The following is a 21,991-nucleotide window of genomic DNA, read 5'->3' on the forward strand; positions in this document are numbered from 1 at the left end:
TGACCTTGTTTTCCAACCCGTCTATTGATTCTTTTAATTTTAGCAATTCTATTTTTAATTTCTAGACACTCTTTCTTGTTCTCTGGTGACTCCTTGGTCATAGCACCCTGTTCTTGCTTTAAGTTCACTTCTGTCCCTAGGTGGACCAGTTAGAATTTCCCCCTAATGTCTGACTCTTCCTGACCCTCAACCTGCCACCTCCTGAATTCCTCGTTGTCTGCCTCAATGCCTTTTCACAGCTGTGATCGTTGCTGGTCATCTTTTCAGGGGAAGCAGGTTCACGTTTTTGCTGAGATGGGACAGGTGTACTGGCAGGTTCCAAGCCATCAAGTAGGAGCTGCCCTGGGCTTCCCCATATGCCAAAAACAGAGACCCTTTCTCCGCATGTCTCTCTACTCCCAACACTCCACAGGCATCTGCCTCAGTCACCATCATCCAGAGGAGAGTGAGCAGGGGTCTGTATGTAGCTCACAGTGTGATGGTGGTGGTTGGACAGGAAGAACAGTTACACTTGGTGATTACGCTGCTGCAGCCGATGCTGCCTGAGTTCAGGTTTCTTGCAGGGTGCAGCAGGCTGTGCTGTGCAGCCCACCACACACACACACACACACACACACACACACACACAGAGGCCTGCAAGTTTTGGCTTACAGTTTCAGAGGCTTAGTCTGTTCCCATCATGGCAGGGATATAGTGACAGGCAGTCATGGTGCAGGAGAGTAGTTGAGAGCTTCATCCTGATCCACAGGCAGAGTGAGTGACTAGGTCTGGCCTGGGCGCACCTCAAAGCCAACCCCAAGTGACATACTTCTTCCAACAAGGCCACCATGGGCCCAAACCTCAAATTGTAATCTGAAAGAAACCTTTCCTCCCTAAAAACCTGACTCAGATTTTGTCACAGTGACAGAAAGCTGACTAACACGTGACTGTGACTGTTAAGGGACGGTCGATGCCCAGCAATGATGGTGATTATGTTAGTGCTGATGCTAATGACAGCGACAGCGGTGACGGTGACAGCCACGGTGACAGTAATGTTGGTGATGACAATGGAGATAACGACAGCAGCAGAAACCTGTTGCCCACTTTCAGCCTGTGATCCTGGCCGTGGGTCTGCATAAGTGGCTGGCTCTGATGTCATCAGAAGTGGTCCAGACCTACTGTTTATCAAAAAGTACTTCCTTCACGTTTCCCTGGGCTAAGTCTTCTCACCCGTAATAAATCCTGTTTTCTTAACTGTGAATGTCCATTGGCCAAGGCTGGACTCTTGACATCTTGGGAAGTTTATCTGTGCTGGCTTGTGCCCATGTCCCATGTTCCCGTTCCCACCCAGACCAAGACGTGATGCAGTCTGTCAGAGGACCAGCTCCACAGCCTGGCCAGAGCGCTACAAAATCGTGGAGGTGATTGTACTGGCACATCAGGGCCAGGTCTGTTTCCCCATTAGGGCCTTTATCCTTCTCTCCCAGAAGAGGATGACCCTCACTGCTTCCTCCTGGTACCTGGGGACACTGGGGACAACTGTTCATCTTTTTCTTTAAAACAGTTTTGATTTTTTGGCTTGTTTGTTCGTGTGTGTGTGTGTGTGTGTGTGTGTGTGTGTGTAGATTTTTAAAAATTAAGCCTACATGTATATGTGTGAGCCATATGCCTGTCTCAGCCCGCAGAGCTCAGAAGAGGACACGCGCTCCCCCAGAAACTACATTTTAAAAAAATCACTGTGAGCTGCTAAGTGAGTGCTGGGAACCAATATGGCCCCTCTAGGAAGGTAACAAATGCTTAGAACTTCTGAGCCGCCTCTCTGGAGCCTGATTGTTCTTGACAGGATAGTCTTGAACTCCTGATCTTCCTGCCTCCACCTCCCAATTGCAAGAGTAAAGCATTCCCTACCACCCCCAGCTTGGTTTGGGGTTTTTTGAGACAAGATCTTGCTATGACTGACCTTCAGTTCATAATCCTCCTACCTCAGCCTCCCACTTTGATCTCCAAGTTGTATTCTATTATGTATGCTTAGCTACATGCTTCCTGGCCAGTGTCCTTAGCAAGATACTTGATTTTCTATAACCCAAGCAGGATTTCACTCCTCCCTTCCACATGCTACCTCCAACCCCCCGGATACTGGTCTTGCTCGGTGTTCCCCTTTGCTAACCTGCACTAAGGTGAGAGCACTGTGCTCAGCCCACCCAGCCGTGTAGGCCACCGGAGCAGTGAATAGTCTTCTATGACTGCAGGATTCCTTTTCCTTAGGCAGGGGGTTGAGTGCCCTTGGCTGAGCCCTTGTGAGTGTTAAGATAGCCACACCGCACACAGCAGGCGTTCAGTCACAAAGCAGGTCGGCAAACTTCCTGTAAGAGGGCCCAGCATTGTGGGCCACACCATGTGTGGTGCCAGCGTCACTGTGCCGAAAGCAGCCCTGGATCGTGGGTGAGCATATAGAAGTGGCTGCATGCCAAGGAAACAGCTTACTGCTAATGTAGCAGCCGCTCTTAGACGCCCGAGTGCCGGGCCCTCAGCTTTTCTAGCTTCACGGACTCAGTGCTTTGGCCTTGGAGGGTGATTCCAATGGGCACATCTAGCTGAAGAGGACTTTACAGTCCCTCTTGGATCCCTCTTGGCACTCCCTGTCATGTTGCCACCACTGGCTCTGTGACAGAAGTCTCTGGAGGCTGGGGTGGCCCAGCTTAGGAGGGTGTGCTGAGGCTTCATTAACTGGTCATCTCTAGTGGAGTCCTGTCTGCCTTCTTTTGTCCTGAGACATGGCCAAGAGGCACAGTCAGTGGGTTCCAGAGGGTGGCAGCCAGAGGGCGCAAGCCCATGACAGCCTCAAAGCCTGTGCTGCTTTTGTATAGCAGAATAAGTCCAGCCTGGGCAGAGGCAGCCTGCCTGCTTGGTTGATCATGTTCTACAAATACAAGAGCGGCATCACCTACCTCTTCCTCTGCAGGGTGGCAGAGCCTCCTCCAGGTCCTGATGTCTGCACGGCCCCTGTGACAACCCATATCTGCCCCTGTGCTTCTTTCTATAAGACGTTCTCCCTGGTTTTTTTGCATACAGCAAGTGACATACTGTCAACACAGTCCTGTGTCTTGCCCTCCCCACCCTGATTGCTTGTCCCTAGTATATGTTCTTATCTCCCAGTTGATATATGCAAGTATTGCAAGCACCCCAAGACCTGTACTTACTCTGTGTGTTGACAGTCGGGGCCTCACAGATCAACAGCAGATTCAGGGACAGGATGGGTGCTCCAGGGCTCCGTCTAGGATACCTGTCACAAACGTAGACCGGAGGCATAGAAGGCAGGATCCAGTTCTATCGACCCTGCCAGGCAGAGCACTCCATCCTAGACAGCGTCAGGATGGCAGGAGTCCTGGGGCTTAGGCTTCAGAGGATGCCAGTGGTAGGGATATGCCAGTCATTGCTTAGTTCCACGTTAGTGTCCCTGGGGACTGAAGCGAGACTGGAAGATGGATTGAATTAGCAGCAGGACCACAGAGGAGGCCTGGGGGTGAGAGGCAGGTAATTAGGCAGCAGGTGTTTGCTGGCGAACAGCTGCCTGTCGGGAGGGGGACACTGAGTTGGACGGGCTTCAGCCAGACAGAACCTCTAGGTACTCAGCACCATAGGCCCACAGAGCAGGGCTCGCAGGGCGGGGACAGGGAGGTGAGTGTCCTGGTGAAGCTCAGGAGCCCCTTAAGTAAGAATGGGCAGGGACAAGAAATGGGTTCCTAGGAGAGATTGGCAGCACAGGCTTGTAACCCCAGCCACTCGGGAGGCTGGGGTAGGAGCATTACAAGTGAAAGGTCAACCTGGGCAGCTTCACATCTCTGTCCCAAAAGTAAAGATGAAAGAGCTGGGTATGGTGGTGCATGCCTTTCATTGCAGCGCTCGAGAGGCTGGGACAGGTGGGTTTCTGCGGGTTCTCTGAGGACAGAAGGGTGACCTGACATAGTCAAAAGCCACTTCCGACAGCTCTGCTCCGGTTCCATAGCAGCTCAAGCAGCCAGAACACATACCAGGCCTCAGTTTCCCCACTGCTATGTCCGGGCCTGAGGTGCTTCAGCGTGAGTCTTGTATCTGCCTACCATGGCGAGTGACCTTGCCCATTATCGACCTGGCCTGTTCTGCTCTACAGTCAGGATCAATAAGGAACAAGGCCTTGAGGGACCAGGGCAGGGCAGCAGAGGCTGGGGACCACACCCTCAGGAGACACAGGGTAAGCTATCCTCTGAAAGCTGCTGTCACCTTCCTGTCCCCCTTACTGTGCTCTGGGCAGGGCCCAGGAAGCAGCATGGATACAAGCCGTCACTGTGCGTGTCTGTGGCCAGTGTGTGAGAAGTGAGTGAATGTGGGGTACACACAGGTTAGGGGTCCATAGAGATGCACTGGCAGGGTGAGGAGTGGCCCAGGGAAGGATGTCTTGACTGCAGTGTAGGGATGACCTCCGTCCATCCAACCTTTTCCGGAGCTATTTCTGGTCTTGTATGCTGAGCTGTTCTGCCTTGTAACTGTGGCCTCTTCTGGACTACATCACCAGCCCAGCCCCTTCTACATCCCTCCGACCCCAGTTTTGTATATCCATGGAGATATCCTCCCATCCCTAGACAGAGTGGGAGATGCATGCCCCAGTGCCTATCCAAAAGACAGCAGTCAAGCACCCACACTGCCCGGTTTGCATAGCTATAGTCCTTCATGAACTGGCTGGACTCTCCTTGACAGCACTTCATGTAGCATGTACTGTCTCCCACCCCCCTTCCTTTTGAACTGCCTCAGTATGTGAGCAGAGCTCCACTGCCTGCTGCCTCAGTTTCCTGATCTGTGAAACAGACTGCTGCTGGTGGTAAGGAATGAATTCCTTTGTGGCACTGGGGCTTTTATACCTTGAGTAGTATGTCTGGTAGGCTCCTCCAAACTCCATGGGGTGGATATCTGAACTTTGAGAGACCCATTGGCCCTGAGGGTGCCCAGCTGGTGGAAGGCTGAAAGCCAGCACCCGGGTCTGTGAACTGTGAGTCTGCTCTGTTTCTTAGCCTCACCAAGTGAGGACAAGAGGCCGTTCCCATGGGGTGTCAGGCTAGGCTAGGGTGGCGGGTGGAGTGTGCGCTAGACCTCAGTGGGATGGGAAGATGCTAAAGAAGACAGTCACAGCGAGGCAGTTCACTGGGCTGCTGAGGTGAGCTGCTGACCTCAGCAGTGCCTGCCTGCTGGCTCAAGTGGATGCTGGCGAGGCCCCAGAAGCCTCTCACCCTACCTGGCCCCTCCCCTCCCTTTCTCCCTGTTCACACCCGCTGTTCCCTGGCTTCCTTCCCTCTGCCCCTGTTCTCTTCCTGCCTCCTATTTCCTCCCCATTCCTCTTTCCTCCTGTTCCATCTTCCATTCCTACTCTCCTGTCTCCCCATCTCTCTCTTCTTCCCTCTCCCCATTCCCTCATCAATGAATGTGAATATGGGCTCTTGACTCAAAAGAGTTATGGGTACCAGATGACTAGCCCAGTGGCTGTATCCGGCCTGACCCAGCTGTCCCAGGTGGAGAAGGACAATCCAGTTATTGTCCTCCCTGGAGAATCTCAGAGCCATGTGCACTAGGAAGCCAGTCCTTTTCCACTATCACCTGCATGTCCCTGTGTCTCCCTAGATGACCCGGGCTGAGGCAGAAGCCACTGACCATGACGTACTTCCAACAGCCAGTGAGTTCCCCATGGAGCCCTGGAGGAGACCCACACACACACGTCTGATGAAAACGGACTTATGTCTAGCTAGAGAAATATAAAAAGCTATATGCATAGCTCACACGGCGCTCAAGGGTATATAGGGTTCTGAAGGAGTCTCTGAGAGAAGTGGACCCCCAGGACCACTTTCTGCCCACGTGTGCATGCCAGGTGCTTTCTGAGAATAGGGACATGAATGAGACTGGTTGGGAGTGTCAGGTGGAGGCACAGAGAGGCCAGAAGGCTAGGCTGCTCTGCAGAAGGAAGGCCCTCTCCGAGGAGAATCACTGGGGCAGGTTTGGGAACGAAAAAGATATGGGAATGGAGGGATCCAGACCTGAAGTTCAGAAAGAAGCCTCGTAGCTAAGGGCACTGCAGAAACCACAGGATGAGCAGGAAGGGCTGCAAGGTGGCAGAGACTGAGTGGGGCAGCCTAGGGGTGGGGTCAGGGAGCATCCTCACAATGCTGGTCAGGTGTCTGGGTATTTCCCCAAACCCCTGCTGTGAACACAATGCTGCAAAGTTGGGTTTGATTAGCTCATAAAAAGATGCCCCCTCATGCTTGCTCAGCGCAGGAGTTGCCATGGAGACCAGTGGGCAGGCCCCAAGGGGGGCCAGGCTGGAGCCAATTACAGGAGATGTGGCTACAGCAGAAGAGCCTACCCCAGCCCCTGTACTGACAGGGCAGGTGAGGAGGGCCGCCTCTCAGAAGTTGATTTCCAGCAGAAACACAGCTGTGTCTTTTACCTTCCCCACCCGGCTAGGCTGAGCATCACATAGCCCCTCCTCTGGTCACCCACCTCCCTACGGTGGTTCAGCCCCTGGGCACCCTAACCCCAGCTGAGTTAACACTGGGCAACCTCAGGACTGGGGACTATGGCCTGTCTTAGTCCACCACTGATGTGGTGGGTGGCACTCAGAGATTGGTGGTACCGTGAGTGCATGTGAGGTCTAGTCAGTAGCATGGCATTGTAGGTAACAAACAGTCTTTATCTGGGCTGATAATGTGACTCACTTGTCACCCATGGCAGTAAAATCTACAGCCTGGCCATGGCGACATGAAAGCTTCCCGTTCCCAGTCTTGGGTCCTGAGTTCAAGACCAGGAGATGCTGTACACATGGTAGAATGTACTCTTGTGACAGCAGATAGGGCATTGTGGGTGCTGACAAGGCCAGACCCCACTGTCCCAGGAAGGACATGTAAGAAGAGAATGTGAGAGGGAGCTAGCTGCTTACATAGAGCCTCAGGCCCATGTGCAACCCCACATGGCCAGCCCAGGGAGAGGCATTTATGGGTGGGTGGGGGGCTTCTGGACCTAGCTTTCCACCATGGTTGTCAACAAATGACCCAAGGCCAAGCAAGCTCAAGTTCTTCTGAGGAAGCCCCTGAGTATCAGAAGGGAAGCTCCCAGGCTGTGAGGCTTGCCTGGCCAATGGGGCTCAGGGTTTAGAGCAACAGTTGTCACACTCAGAAGATGACCCTTTGAAGTAAGGGGTCCAGTGAGAAGTCCCCAGAGGCCAAGGCTTGGTGAAGAAAGCTAGCTCCTGGACTGCCCCTTCCAAGCAGTTAGCCAGCCTCGGCCTCCTGTCTGCAGAATCCTGCTCTTAGCTAGCTGCCAACACAGGTGTTAGCTGTCAATGGAGGTGTTAGCTGATAAGCCATAACCCTCCCAGGGGGATTCACATTTTAATAGACTCACTCCTGAAAGAGCCTTCGGCATTCAAAGGATGGGGCTCTAGTGACAGGCCAGGAAGCTTTTTCCTAGGGATGCGGCACCTCGTCCCCAGCTGCAGTCTGCTGCAGCTTATATCGGTCTTTGGCCACACCCGGGTATGTCTGGCCCAGAGACTAGGATGGGGCATAGTTCCTTGGGATCACTAAGAAAAGTGGGGTGGCAACAGGGATGTTCGGGAAGGCTGGAAAGGGAGGGGGCTGAGAATGAGGCCAGGGGAGGAGGCTGCAGAAGGCATTCACAGCCAAGTCAGGAAGTGCTTAAAAGGGAGGCTGTGTGGAGGAGGAGCAGCCCTGCCCTGGGGGCCTGGGAGAGGCTCCTGAGGTAGGATCCTGTGCCCTCCCTCCCTCCCCACCTTCCCCAGGCTCCTCTTCCTTGGTTAGTAGAGGTGCTAGTGAGAAGACCTACCCCTGGCCTCAGGAGACCTCTCTACAGGCAGGCGAAGCCCTTCAGGGGCTGCAAATTCTCCATCGAGCATTTCTCCCATTTTAGGGGGTTCCCTAAAATCCCAGTTGTCAAAGGTCCTAAAGAGCAGTAAGGGACTGGGCTGGGCATTGATTGTGAGGTCAGTCACCACCACCCCCTGCCTCTGCAGCCTGGGCCAAGGGACATGACAGGTCTCAGGCTGCTCCTACAGTGTTTTTCCCACGGGCTAGACCCCTCTTCCATCTTAACCTGTGGCCCTGATGGAGTTGGTTTAAGCAGACCAAGGGTAAAGCTAAGGCCAGTGGAGGCAAACAGCAACCAGGCTCCAAAGGCTCTTCAGTGTGGTGGGGTTCTGAGCTGGTATATGTGCCACCCACTTCAGATGTCTGTTTTTGGTGACCAATTGGTCTTCCCCAGGGGTAAAGCAACAGTCATGTCAGCAGGTGTATGAGGTAGGGTGGCATGGTGGGGGGTGGTTCAGACACAGTCACCAGTGTAGAATGTGTCTCCAAAGACGACTTACAACCCAGTATTGTCGATATGGAGGGGAAGGCAGAGGTCCTCCATCCCCATTCCCAGGGCTGACAGCCTTCAGACTCTGCCCAGTCCCCTGGCGACCCCACTCAAGCAGAACTGGTTCCATCATCAACTCCCATGTCTTAGGGCTCCTGTCTGATCACCTTTTTCTCTACCCACAGGAAGCCGGCTGCTGGCATGGGTGTTGTGGTTACAGGCCTGGAGGGTAGCAACACCATGCCCTGGTGCTTGTGTGTGCTACAATGAGCCCAAGGTAACAACAAGCTGCCCCCAGCAGGGCCTGCAGGCTGTGCCCACTGGCATCCCAGCCTCTAGCCAGAGAATCTTCCTGCATGGCAACCGCATCTCTTACGTGCCAGCTGCCAGCTTCCAGTCATGCCGAAACCTCACTATCCTGTGGCTGCACTCTAACGCACTGGCCCGGATCGACGCCGCTGCCTTCGCTGGTCTGACCCTCCTGGAGCAACTAGATCTCAGTGACAATGCACAGCTGCGTGCCGTGGACCCCACCACATTCCAGGGCCTGGGCCACCTGCACACACTGCACCTGGACCGGTGTGGCCTGCAGGAGCTGGGTCCTGGCCTATTCCGTGGACTAGCAGCCCTGCAGTACCTCTACCTACAAGACAACAATCTACAGGCGCTTCCTGACAACACCTTCCGAGACCTGGGCAACCTCACGCATCTCTTTCTGCATGGCAACCGCATCCCCAGTGTGCCTGAGCACGCTTTCCGTGGCCTGCACAGTCTTGACCGCCTCCTCTTGCACCAGAACCATGTGGCACGTGTGAACCCACATGCCTTCCGGGATCTTGGCCGTCTCATGACCCTCTACTTGTTTGCCAACAACCTTTCCATGCTGCCTGCAGAGGTCCTAGTGCCCCTGAGGTCTCTGCAGTATCTGAGACTCAATGATAACCCCTGGGTGTGTGACTGCCGGGCACGCCCACTTTGGGCCTGGCTGCAGAAGTTCCGAGGTTCCTCATCAGAGGTGCCCTGCAACCTGCCCCTACGTCTGGCAGGCCGTGATCTTAAGCGCCTCGCTGCCAGTGACCTAGAGGGTTGTGCTGTGGCTTCAGGGCCCTTCCGTCCCTTCCAGACCAGTCAGCTCACTGATGAGGAGCTGCTGAGTCTCCCCAAGTGCTGCCAGCCGGATGCTGCAGACAAGGCCTCCGTACTGGAACCTGGGAGGCCAGCGTCTGCTGGAAATGCCCTCAAGGGACGTGTGCCTCCTGGTGACACTCCACCAGGCAATGGCTCAGGCCCACGGCACATCAATGACTCTCCATTTGGGACTTTACCCAGCTCAGAAGAACCCCCACTGACTGCCCTGAGACCCGGGGGTTCGGAGCCACCAGGACTGCCCACCACCGGTCCCCGCAGGAGGCCAGGATGTTCCCGAAAGAATCGCACCCGCAGCCACTGCCGTCTGGGTCAGGCAGGAAGTGGGAGCAGCGGAACTGGGGGTGCAGAGGGTTCAGGGGCCCTGCCTGCTCTGGCCTGCAGCCTTGCTCCTCTGGGCCTTGCACTGGTACTTTGGACAGTGCTTGGGCCCTGTTGACCAGCCACCAGCCAGCAGGTGTGTGTACATATGGGGTCTCCCTCCACGCCGCCAGCCAGAGCCAGGGACAGGCTCTGAGGGGCAGGCCAGGCCCTCCCTGACAGATGCCTCCCCACCACCCCACCCCCATCTCCACCCCATCATGTTTACAGGGTTCCGGGGGTGGCGTTTGTTCCAGAACGCCGCCTCCCACCCGGATCGCAGTATATAGAGATATGAATTTTATTTTACTTGTGTAAAATATCGGATGACGTGGAATAAAGAGCTCTTTTCTTAAGCTGTGGCCTCTCGGGCTGCGGTACTGTGGGTGGTGAGAAACGAGGGTGGGTCCCAGCATAGCTCTCCTTCAGACACTGGCACAGAAGGCCTGAGAAAAGCTGAAGCTGCCCACCCTCATTGGTGGGGCAGTTTGGGCTGAACAGGGGTGGGGTGGGGTGGGGGCTCACATATGGGAGTAAGGTGACCTCATCACCCTCCAGCTGCACCAGTGAGCTTGCCCCATAGCTGACATCCTTGAGCTCAGCCAACTTCTCTGAGAGCTGGGCTGACAGTGATGCATGGTTCTGAACAAGTTCGGTTTTGCGAGGGCATCTACCCTGGGGTTGTCCAGCCCTAGAGGAGGCTGAGAGTGGCATCACTGCCCCAGGTCGCCACCCTCATGCCCAGGTGCCTCATACCACCCCACAGCCCGGGAGGATGCATGTGGCCACGAAAACACGTGAGCACAGAACAGACGCCTGGCAGAGCAGGAGCCACACAGACAACACGTGTGTGTGCATGTGCTTAAAACAGCACAGACAAGAATATGCATGTGTGATTCTCTGAGGCCTGGGCTGAAAAGGCCTCAGACACAGAAGGAAAAGAACCACTTGGTCAGAAAAGAGCAAGGAAGTAGTTGTGAGGGGAACAGGAAGGGGTCTGCCTACCGTACCTGGTCAAGAGCTGGGAGAAAGGAAAAAATGCAGGGACCTGGGGGAGGGAATTGTGGGAACCAGATGGCCATTGGGGTGGCCAGGGGTCCAGAACCTCAGGGAGGAGGCTGGGTGGAGGGATGTGCTCAGCAACCAAGGAGGAGGGGCCCAGGGCAAAGCTGGGGTCTGAGGTCCTGGTCTGGCCTTGCCCTTCCTTACGGGAAACCCGGTCCACGAAACCGCTGGGCTTGTGCCTGGATCTGGGCCTGCTGGTGCCACCACACATGCCCACATGGCTGTCCACGTTTACACCTGCAGTTTGTTCCTCTGCAGAGGGGACTCTAGCTTGTGCTCCAGGACAGGACACCATTGCTTGTCCCTAATCTGGGGACTGCAACTGAACAGGTCTCATGCGTGAGGGCCCTGCTTGCCAACCCTTTCCCCTTAGAAGATAGTCCTCATAGCCCGAGCTAAGGAGGCTTGGGGTACTGCTGGTGAAGAAGACAGCCTGCCACGCCCCTCCCCAGCCTTCTAGGAGGCTGCTGGCTGCACCTGGTGGACAGGACAGGGGTCTTCATCAACCACCCACCGCTAACAAAAAGGAGTCCCTGCCTGTTTGAGAAGACCAAGGCAGACTGCTGAGTCTGTGGGGGGGCGGGGGGGCAGTGCTGAGGGGTAAGACTAGGTCTTCCCAAATATAATTCAGGATAAAAGAGCTTCCACTGACAAAGAACCTTAGGGGTCCTGAGCTGGCCATCTGCAGCAGATCTCTGCGCTTTAAGTGGCTTACAGGACAGAAGGGCCCATTTGCCAAACTTGCTTCTCACTCGCAGGCACTCTCTGGCCTCAGGCCACTTTTTGTTTCTATTACCAACAGCTGGCCCACAGGTGGGAGCTGGAAGCCAGTCCCTGGTGATGGCAGAGAAGGCTTCCCGCCACATCCTGTACTGTGACAGGAACAGCCTGAGATGCATTCCTTGGATCCTACAGACCCTGCCCTGTACCCTGAGGCTCTGCATACTCCCCTCATCAGACAGAGAAGTTAGGGGCACGTTACGGAGTGGAGATGATGGTGTAGCCAGACGGTGGTGTAGAAGCTAAGGGTGAGGTAGGGGGCAGGGGGCAGAGCGATTGCCAGAGGTATGTATGTGTGAGAGAGTATGTGTCCTTTTAGACTTTGTCTCCAGAGGGAGTGGGCAGGGTCTGATTTCTGGCAGTGGAGCAGTGTGGGGTCTGCACACAGGCAGGGACTATGGAATTGCCACTTTCTGGCCAGACCTTAGAGGTGGCAGATCCAGAAGGCAGGGGATGTGTTTCAAGTTGGACTTGACAGGATGGTTGGAGGCGGTGGGCAGGGCTCCCAGGCGTCTGCCCTAAGCAGCCGGCAAGGGGCGCCTGTCCCCAAGGAGGGGGTGCCAGGAGGAGTGCTTGTTGAGGCCTAGGAGACATCTGGGCGGGGGTGTCGCGTGGGCTGTGCAGGCTGAGCTTGGGAGAGGGGCCCGGCTGGAGGACACATTTGGGAGTCGTGAGCATTTGGGTGATATTTACAGCCCAGAAACGGATGAGATCACCCGGCCGGTGGTGGGGAGGGACCTGGAAGGAATGGGGGTTGGGCCAAAGCTCTGGCCTACCCTAACCTCTCTTTATCTTATCCACCTGGGTTGGTCTCAGAAGGCTCCCTTAGGTCAGATTCTGGACATCAGTTTGGCCTCTGGCTAGTGTCCAACGGGGGTCTCTCGGATCCTGAGGCTGTGCAGGAAGCTAATTAAAGCCATGCAAAGCACTGTGGGGTATGTCAGCCACCCCTCCCCGGGGTGTCCACTGCTGGTTTACCATGGACACACCTGGCTCCCTTCCAAGGATTCTAGGCCAACCACAGGGCTCCTTGTGATACAATCCCTCCCTGTTCACAGGCCTGGCCCACTATTCCAAGGCCTGCCAAGGCCACACCATTGAGCATAATTTCTGGAGATTGACGGCTGGAACCTGACTCACAGTGGGTAGGTACCCTGGGAAACTTGTCTGGAGCAAGCAGCCCTTGAGGCACTGGGCTCAGAGCTGGCATCTCCTAAGGTCGCTCAGGACCCCTTGCAGGTCCTTGTGTCTCAGAAGCTGCTTCAGGGCTTCACGGCTGGACTTAAAGCAACATCTGCCCCATTTACCATGCTGCTGGGACTTTGCACGGTAATTGGGAGAATTGGTTTTTTTAATCCTTAAATTAGTTCTAAGATAATAGAGCAGCAGAATGTCCAGCGGTCGGTACCTAGTGAGACCGAGGACATGCCAGAAACATGTTTGCAGAGAAGTGAGTATGTCTCAGATGCGCTGGGCACAGAGGATACAGCTCTGACAAGGCGGGGAACCCCTCCTGGCAGTAGGAGAAATGCGCTTTAGACATGAGCCATGCCCCGGTTCTCAGCCTCCTCGGCATGGGGTGGGAATCCACATCCAAGGGCCCATTGGGACACTACCGATGTCCCTGATATGAGGAAGAGACTTGTCTGAACAGGGTCGTACCTGGGGTCACACTTATTTACATGAGGCTTGCCTGGGACACCCTGGAACACAGGAATGCTATAGTATTCTAGTGCTGACCTCTCTACCTCTCTCCTGTGCCAGGCAGCGTGGGATGCCATCTGGGAGGGAAGACTACACCCTAGGCTGAGAGCATCAGCAGGCAGCCAGCTCCCATTTGGACCCTGCCCTCCGGGCCAGTACTGTGGCTGGGCCTGGGAAATGTTTCATGCTTCAGCACAGGGAGGAAGAGGCAGGGCCCCCACTCATCGACCGTATGCATCCACTAGGTGCCTACTGTAGGCACAGAAAGGAAGGCTTCCTAAGGGCTGCCAGTCACTGCTTACAGGCTGCCCAGACAAGCCTGGGCCTGGACTGTTGCAGGGCTATATGAGCAAGAGCAGACCTCATTGCAGGGGCCAGCATGTGGCACCCACAAAGACAGACATTTGAAGGAGTGATATATGATTCCCTCATGTGGACTAACCTCAATTCCCCCAGACAAAGCAAGAGGTCAGACTCTGCTCCCGAGCACAGCGTAGCCTGCCCCTCAACTCTCCAGAGCTGCTCCTGTGAGTGCGGAGGCCTAATTAAACCCACAGCCTACCGGCCCAACAAACACGGGGGACTAGCAGGCCTCCGATTTGTCTTTACAGAGACTGTGCCGAGATTTATGGGCAATAAAGAAACATCCATCTCGGGGCGGGAAGAGGAGCGGCAGCCGGGCAGCCCCCTCCTCACGCCAGAGTGCCAGAGTTGCATTAATGATGCTGTGGAAGCTTGCGGCTCTGCTGACAAGGAGAGAAGAAAGCATGGACAATTAGAGAAGGATGAGGAGCTCGCACCCAGCCGTCAGGCAGGCCACCCTGAGAGGATCTGGGGCCCGGGCTCTGGGGCAACGTCCAGCCACTGTCTGATACAGTTGCCTCATAATTGTTCTGAAAAATGATCAGAGGAGAGGAGAGGGAGGGAAGGAGGGGAGAGAGGGAGGGAGAAATAAGAGGAGGGGGTTGTGCCTCTGGTCTGGACTGACTGTGGGGTTCTGAGTAGCAGTCCATGTGCTGGTAGGCAAAGTGATGCTTGCAGGACTCTCCTTAGGTGTCCCCTCTGGGGTTGCTTTATCAGACCTATCCCTTGAGGCTTTCTGGCCAGCCCTCCCTGGCTCCCAGTCCTGCCCCCTCTACCCAGTATCTCACTGCTGTCATCTGTCAGCCTGGGTGCAGCTGAGCACTCACATGTGTGAGCTGGTGGCCTGTTCGTCAGTCTGCCATCCACCTATTCCATTCACCAGCCCTTTCCTATTCCTCCCTCACAGACTCTGCTCTCATGGAGCAACCATGACCTTCCCACTGCTTCATCCTCAGCCAATACCTTCCAGGACTCTGTCCTGTCCAGTTCCACCCATGACCCCCCCAGACCTGCAGAGGGACAACTCGACCATGAGTCCCTTCTCACAGTACAGGTTCCAGCCTAGAAGTTGTGCTGTGGTTGCTACTGCCACCCTGTAAAAACCTATGACACTAGTTCCCTGGGTCCCTCATGACCTCACATCTGGGTCCAGCCTGTTCAGTGGCCCAAGCAAGGCAAATGTTAGCCCACCTGCACAGGTGAGAGAGAGCAGCTGAGCTTGGGCATTGGGTGAGAGGAGAAAAGCTGAGCCCAGTCCACTCCCGAATTCAGGTCAGCAGCTGTCACCACCACAGTGGGTCCACTCTGAACAGCCAATCCCAGGGAGCAAACACCTTAGAGCTCAACACCACACAGGAGAAGTAGGCCACACATAGTGCGCCCACCATCAGCCTTGAACCTCAGCTGACATGGAAAATTCAACACAAACACCACCCAGAGTCATCACCCCACCCCCCCCACCCCACCTCCATCAGGGGCCTGAAAGGGTCCTTCACTAACCATCTGCCTACCCACAGACCCTCATAGACCATCAGAGGGACAGAAACACAGCTGGCTCAGAGGCTACAGGACAGGCAGTAAGAACTGTGAGGGAAACAGACTGGCAAAGCCCCTCCCTCAAGCCGTTGCACTTCGCTGACTCAGGCCCCCTCCCCACCCCAGGGCTGAAGAGTCAGGGCTGTAACTCCGTTCTATCAAAGCTGAACCTTGAAAGCTAGGCCCACCAGGCCACGCCGCTGGAACCAGGTAGTCTTCGTGTCCTGGCCAGCATTGGCGTTGGGGAGGCTCCATGAGACAGGTTGGCAGAGAATTGTCTGCATCCTTGGAGAGCTGACAGTGACACCATTTACTCCCAATGGGCTCTAGGTGACAGTGGAAGGGACGCATGTGCAGGGCCAGGTGGAAGGGCAGCATCTTCCATGCCTGTGGTTCAGGGTCTCCTTGCTATTAGCTGTGCCAGACGCCACAGCACCTTCTCTGCCTCCCACCATCCCTGGCTCACCATAGATGAAGGAGAAGCTCAGAGATACAGGATTTTCCTTACAAAGTCGGTGTCATGGGGGCTGACAATAAAACTGTGTCAACACTGGGGAACAGCCTGGGGCTGGCTGACCAGTATAAAGAGGAGCGAAGGAGGCAGGGCTCAGAGATCCTGATCCCATCACCCTGGTCCCCAGCCCCTCCCCACTTACCATGACAGGACACAGTTTTGTGAAGCCTCTGGCCCCAACAGGAAATGGAGCACAGTCCCTATGTGTCAGACCCATAGCTTTAGGTGGACAAAACCAGGGTTGGAGTTCTTGGAACCACCCTGAGAGCTGCACCCCGCCCCTCCCTTCCCTGAGCCTTCATAGCACGCAGACCTTCCCCAACCCCATCTTGTCTTTCACACCCTCCTGCCTTGGCTGTCCCTCACTACAGGGACTCCATGTGCTGCTGTTGCTGCTCTTCAGCTCTAAGGAAGGAGGCTCACCAGCCCTTCGGTCCCTCACCTCCCTGGGGCTGCCCAGGCTCCAGAGACGGCTGAGGACTCTGGACTAGGAGGAGCTGAGCTCATTCTGGAGTAGGGTGGCCCCAGAGTGACACATAGGGAAAAGGTGCTACATCAGGAATGGAGCAGGACCAGTTCATTGGACTGACCCTGCAAAGGGGCAGAGCCAGCAGTGAGGGCCTGCCCTCTGAAGCCTGTGGAGGAGACATCCTGTGGCCAGCATCTTCTCTGTGTGGGGTTATTTACTGTGAGGACCGCCTTGGCAGACCCCACGACCCATGAAGTCTACGGGCACTGGCCTCCGGTCTTGGCCACTCTCGTCCTTCCTTCTGTTTCCTCTTGTCTGAATCTCATCGCCAGCAGTGCGTCCCTCCTCTGCTTCCTCCTGAGAGTACAGCCCAGACTGGAGGCTGTGGCCAGCTGTCCACAGAGTCAGGAAGCACCCAGTTCTGGCTCTGCAATATCCGACAGATAACCCAAAGAGTAGCTTCACATAACCCTGGGGCTGATGTCTGCCAGTCTCGTTCCTATACGCCCGACCTCTGATTTGGAGCAGCCGAAGCGTCTGTTCCTTAGGCCACACTGCCCACAAGCTAACGTTGGCCCTTGTCTCTGCTCCAATCTAGTCATGCTCAGCCAGGCATGCAACTACCTGTTAGGACCTCTACATGTAGAACCTTGACCTGTAGCCACTTGTAGGGTTTGCCATATCCTCCGGGGACACACTCCCCAGAAGCTGGCTATGTGCTAAGCACCCCAGGGACACTTGGCCCAGGCCAGATGTTAATCCCTATGGAAGGGGAGATCCACGGGGTCCTATGGTCTGTCCTGTTTCTTCAGGCCCCACAGCCTGCTTCCCTGGGACCCAAGTCAGATCCTCAGACCCTAGGGACCAGCTCTGGCAGGGAAAGGCAGAGTCTGGGGTCAGACAATATCTAAGTAGCTTCCTTCCCCACCTCACTATCCAGATAGTTCCAGAGATCTGAACTGGCAGAGGGAAGATTAGTCACTGGGAGTCTCCCTTCTAGGTCCCAAGCCGCAGGCTAAATACAGTGTGTCCTCTGCACACTCAGCCTGAAAAGAGGATGAAATGCACCTATAATTGGGGTGTATGAGTTGAGGGGCTCCCAGGCCGTGCCCAGGACACGTACATCATCAACCCTAAATCTGTGTTTACTTCTCCCCTAGAACCCCACAGTTACCTGGACTGTGGCAGTCTGTCAGAATTTGCAAGTTTGGGGATCTTCACTTCACACTCACCCATGTGCTTCTCCTCAGAACCCACAGCTGGTGTGCACTGCTGAGGACTCTGATGTCGCTGGCTGCAAGCTCTCTATGCGCTGAGTTCTGTGTAACCTTCCTGGACCCCAGCACTCCCCGTGTCATAGGCCTAGCTTGCCCTGCCCCCACAGCTACCCGCCTAATTGGGCATTCTCCCTGACAGAGTATCACGAGGCTGTCTTGTTCTCATTCTCACTGTGTTGACGTTGGCACAATCTCCTCTTTGAATCCTGGTGCTGTGGAGAGTCTGGAGTGGCTGAAATAGCTCCCAGCCCCTGGGAGCCCTCCAGTAGGTACAGTAAGAATTGCTCCTGGACAGACTGGGTGTCAGATGGCTATGGCCTCGCTAGCTCAGGCCAACGCTTGGCTAGATCCCGCAGTTCCCCCTGCTCAGAGTCCACCCCAGCTAGTCAGCACGGGACCAAGCCAGTGTGTGCTGTCAGGACACACTGAGACAGCCTGGGTGGCAGGATTCAAGGGACCCAGGTCACCTACCATTGTAAGTTGCAGAACTCTACAAGATTTCTTGCCCCAGAAGTGCCTCTTCCCAACCCCACCCACCTGGTCCACATAGTCTCTGGATCCCTGTTAACACGAGTCCAGCATACTTTGTTAGAGATCTGGTGGAAAGCCAGTGCCCTGGGTGGCTCCTATGCTGGGCACAATTGGAATACAAGCTTCAGACACGTTCAGCATCACTCAGAGAGACTATCAAGGCCAAGAGGAGAGGAGCAGTCGAGGTAGAGACAAGTACCTCTGGCTGGCCACCCTGTTAGCATGAGGTAATAGAGACAGTCTCAGTGAAGCCAGCAAGAACAGAGCCCTGAGGCTGAGAAGTTCATATACTTGCTGAGGCCCTGGGACCCACAGTGCCAGGAAACTGGGCTCTGGTCATGATCCGTAAAGGGAGGGACAGGACAGGCATGACATGCTTGGGCAATCCTAATACCAGCCTCTGAGATTTCAACATAGTTTTAAAGGTGTGTGTGTGTGTGTGTGTGTGTGTGTGTGTGTGTGTGTGTGTACATTTGAATATAGGTGGCCAAGGATGCCAGAAGTTACAAGTAGCTGTAAGCTGCATGACACGGATGCAGGAACTGAGCCCATGTCCTCTGGACAACAGTATACACACTCACTAAGCTATCTTACCAGACCAATTTCAACATATTTCACCTATTTTGGGGTTCCCCCAGCATGTGTCCGCTGGCTAGGCTTCATTCTTACACCAAGCAGCCTGTAGTAAACCCAGAGACCCTCACTTAGGCATAACTCCTTGCTGGGATCCCTGTGATGGGTCCCAAGTCTAGGACCTCAGCTCCTTTCATGGTACCTTGCTGCATGAGAAGGCATTCCTGGATGCCAGTTCCTGGAAGACATACTTCATGAAGATGGCCCAGAGGACAGACCCCGCCTTTGCAGCCTCCCATCTGCAAGGCCACGGCTGAGCTTCGTCCCAGCAGCCAGCCACACTCTAATGAGGAAGCAGTGACTTCAGCCATCTTTTCTGGCCTTGGGCTCCCTATAATCAGAAGGCTCAGGCAGCCGAGTCCCTGCAGCCCCAGCCTCAAACATGGGTTCCTCGGTGTGACACACTGTCACTATGTGGCAAAGCCCAGACTACTAGACCGTACTTTCCTCAAGCTGTGGACTCTGGAGAAGTACAAGCCTGGCCTGGAGGAGCAGCCAGACTGAGACAGCCTTGGGAAGTGGGCTGTGTCCCCATGCTGGCTCCACAACACAATGAGAAGGAACCTAGAAACAAGGCTCCTGCCCCAAGGTGGGGACCCTGCTGGGATTAGGGACAAAACCATCTGGAAATAGCCATCCTGGAGATGGGCACCTTGTGTAGCAGGAAGGGATCAGCTGTGATCACGAGGATCTACAGGGTATCTAGGACCCACAGAACAGCTGTGCCACAAGGGACTCACAAAGTCTGGCTGTCCTCTTTCTAACCCCTATGGGCCTCCTCGGGATAAGACGCACGTACACAGTAGAGAATGTCAGGTCGGGGGCCAGAGCTGTCCTTCTGGGCACAGTTTCTATTTCTCCTATCCAAAACAAGAACCTGACTTCTTTTTACCAGAAGCTGGATCTTGATGCACCGAGTCGCTGAAGGTTCTGACTCCCTTATGCCAACCTCCAGGGTCAGGCCCGGGAACATTTTTAAGTCAGCACCGTGGCCTAGCCGAGACTTCTAGGTAATATGCTGTCTAGGAGAAAGTGGCTGGGTTCTCAGTGGTGGGACTTAGAAGAGACCCTCGGACTGCTTTGCTGTACTCCGCTCTTTCTGACCTCAGTAGATCCCTTAGGAAATCTTTGAGTGTGGTGGCACAAGCCACCCAGCCCACCTCTGCCTGGATGATGCCCCCAGGCTAAACCTCACTCCCTGAAACCCAGGACTTTTGAGGGTATAGGGACCAGGAAAACCAAGACCAATCCAGTCAGCCCCCTGGAGTTCTGTAGCAGGCTGAGGACTTTGAACCTCAGAGGTGTCCTGAAGTGGGTGTCTTTCCCTCTGCCCATACTCTTGGGATGGTTGAGTTCCACTCCTGGAAATTTCTTCTTCTGCACTTGGAAACCTCCCCACAGCTGGAAAAATAGCAGAACAGTTTCCTCTTACCTCCCCCTGCCCCCCCTCGTCCCCGTCCCCATGTGTATGACCTGGGCCTCAGTGTTCTGGGTTCTACTGCATCACACCACCCTTATTCTATGATCTCCCCCCACTCTTGTATGTGTGTGTGTGTGTGTGTGTGTGTGTGTGTGCAAGCACTCGTGCAAATGCTACAGTGTATGTGTGGAGGTCAGAGGACAACTTGAAATAATTGTTTCTCTTTTGCCACCATGTGGGTTCTGGGGAGCAAATTCAGGCTGTCAGGCTTAGGAACAATACTGTTACCAGATGAGCCATCATACAGTCCCTGGTGACATTTTCCAAATGGAGCAAATGTTTAGTGTTTACTGCATATGCATTCAGCTAAGGGAGACTTTATGCTGCCTTCCTGGAAGGGATCTGAGCTGGTGCAGGCCAGGCTGAACCCCGCCTCCACTGGCATCTCCAGAACCCACCTCTGTCCTTGCTCCCTGCTCCGTCAGTCTATAACCACAAGGTCTCCTCAAGATCTTCCTCCTTACAGTGGCCGTCGCCCTGCAGTCCCAGCTCACCCTGCTGCAACCTCCTAAGATGCCATCATAATTTGCAAATTGCTCTTCTCTCCCAGAGTGGCAGTGATGGGGGCTGACGGGATACAGGTGTGCCTAGGAAGACTGTGGCCCTGCCCCAGTAGCCTGCTCCGCCCACCCTACACTGGCCCTTCCTCCCTGGCAACCGAAAGCTGGCTCTGTCCACCAACCCAGAGGCAGCTCCTGATGCTGACCGTAAACAGCAAAGCAGTTTCCTTCTGCGTACAACCAGAGGCTGCACTCCAGGAGCTCCCGCACCGTGGGAAGCCCAAAGCTCTTCTACCCTGGACAGCTGTAGAAACCACAAGCTGTAGAGATAAAAGTCTCAAAATAAAATAAAAAAGTCACATTGAAATAGGAGGGGATTTCCTTCAGGGCATGACAGGTCTCACTCAATCCCTTACTGGAACCCCAGACAGGCCTGGGGTGCTTAAGCCCATCTTTTACTTGCAGCTCAGTACCCACATCTCATCACCATGGGAAGTCAGGGCCCTTTCAGAGTCTGGGCTTCCCCAGCCAGGCTGAGGTCCACTCTGCTGTGGGCACTACATTGTGTTCTAAGCACATAAGTGTATGGAAGTGTGCTCACTGTGGCATGCATGCACATGCTCTGGCTTTACATATATACATTAACCAGCTGCTTTTATATACATATTTACTACATATGTATCTATTTACACTGTTTTGATGCTTATGGGCACATGTGTCTATGAGGATGCTGCATTTGTGTGTTCAATGTATGTGAGCATATATGTGCACAACATAAAGTTGACCATGGGTCTACTTTCTGAGCTCACATCTGCACCTTGACCTCCATATTGGCCTGCGGCCCGGGCTTTCCCCTTTTGTCCAGCACTTCCCCCTTTTCACCTAGAAAGTCACCGAGCTGTGTTCATCTGACTCAGTACTAGTGGAAGACATAGAAGCAATGTATGTGCCTCTGCCGTGTGGCTGGATGCCCAGGCTGTGTGACACTTGTGCCTGACACAGAGCTGAGCTCAGGGGGCTCTGAGGTGGAGCCGGGTCATTCCTCTCCAGCTCTGGAGGTGAACAGAGGCCCCTGGCTCGCGGTGAATGGTGAGATCTGGGCTAGAGAAAATACACATGCTATAGAGCAGACAACATACTACACGCTATGCCCAGGAGTCACAGTGACATCCAGAAAGAGAAGGGTCTAGAAGGATCCATGAAGCCTCTACCCTCACCCAGGCCTGGCCAATACTTTGGCTCCTTTGCCTGGCTGGTGCA

The 21,991-nt window shown here is 54.7% G+C and overlaps 1 protein-coding gene across 1 annotated transcript; it reads left to right on the top strand.

The window, feature by feature from the left end:
* Positions 1 to 8,554: 8,554 nt before the first annotated feature.
* Positions 8,555 to 10,019, top strand: RTN4R (reticulon 4 receptor; the record flags this gene model as incomplete). Its single annotated transcript, XM_080919669.1, has 1 exon — positions 8,555 to 10,019. A coding segment is annotated over one exon (1,404 nt), but the record flags the coding sequence as incomplete, so codon positions are not given.
* Between the last annotated feature and the right edge of the window lie 11,972 nt (positions 10,020 to 21,991).

This window comes from Micromys minutus (assembly GCF_963924665.1).
Source record: "Micromys minutus genome assembly, chromosome: 7".
NCBI classification, from domain to species: domain Eukaryota; kingdom Metazoa; phylum Chordata; class Mammalia; order Rodentia; family Muridae; genus Micromys; species Micromys minutus.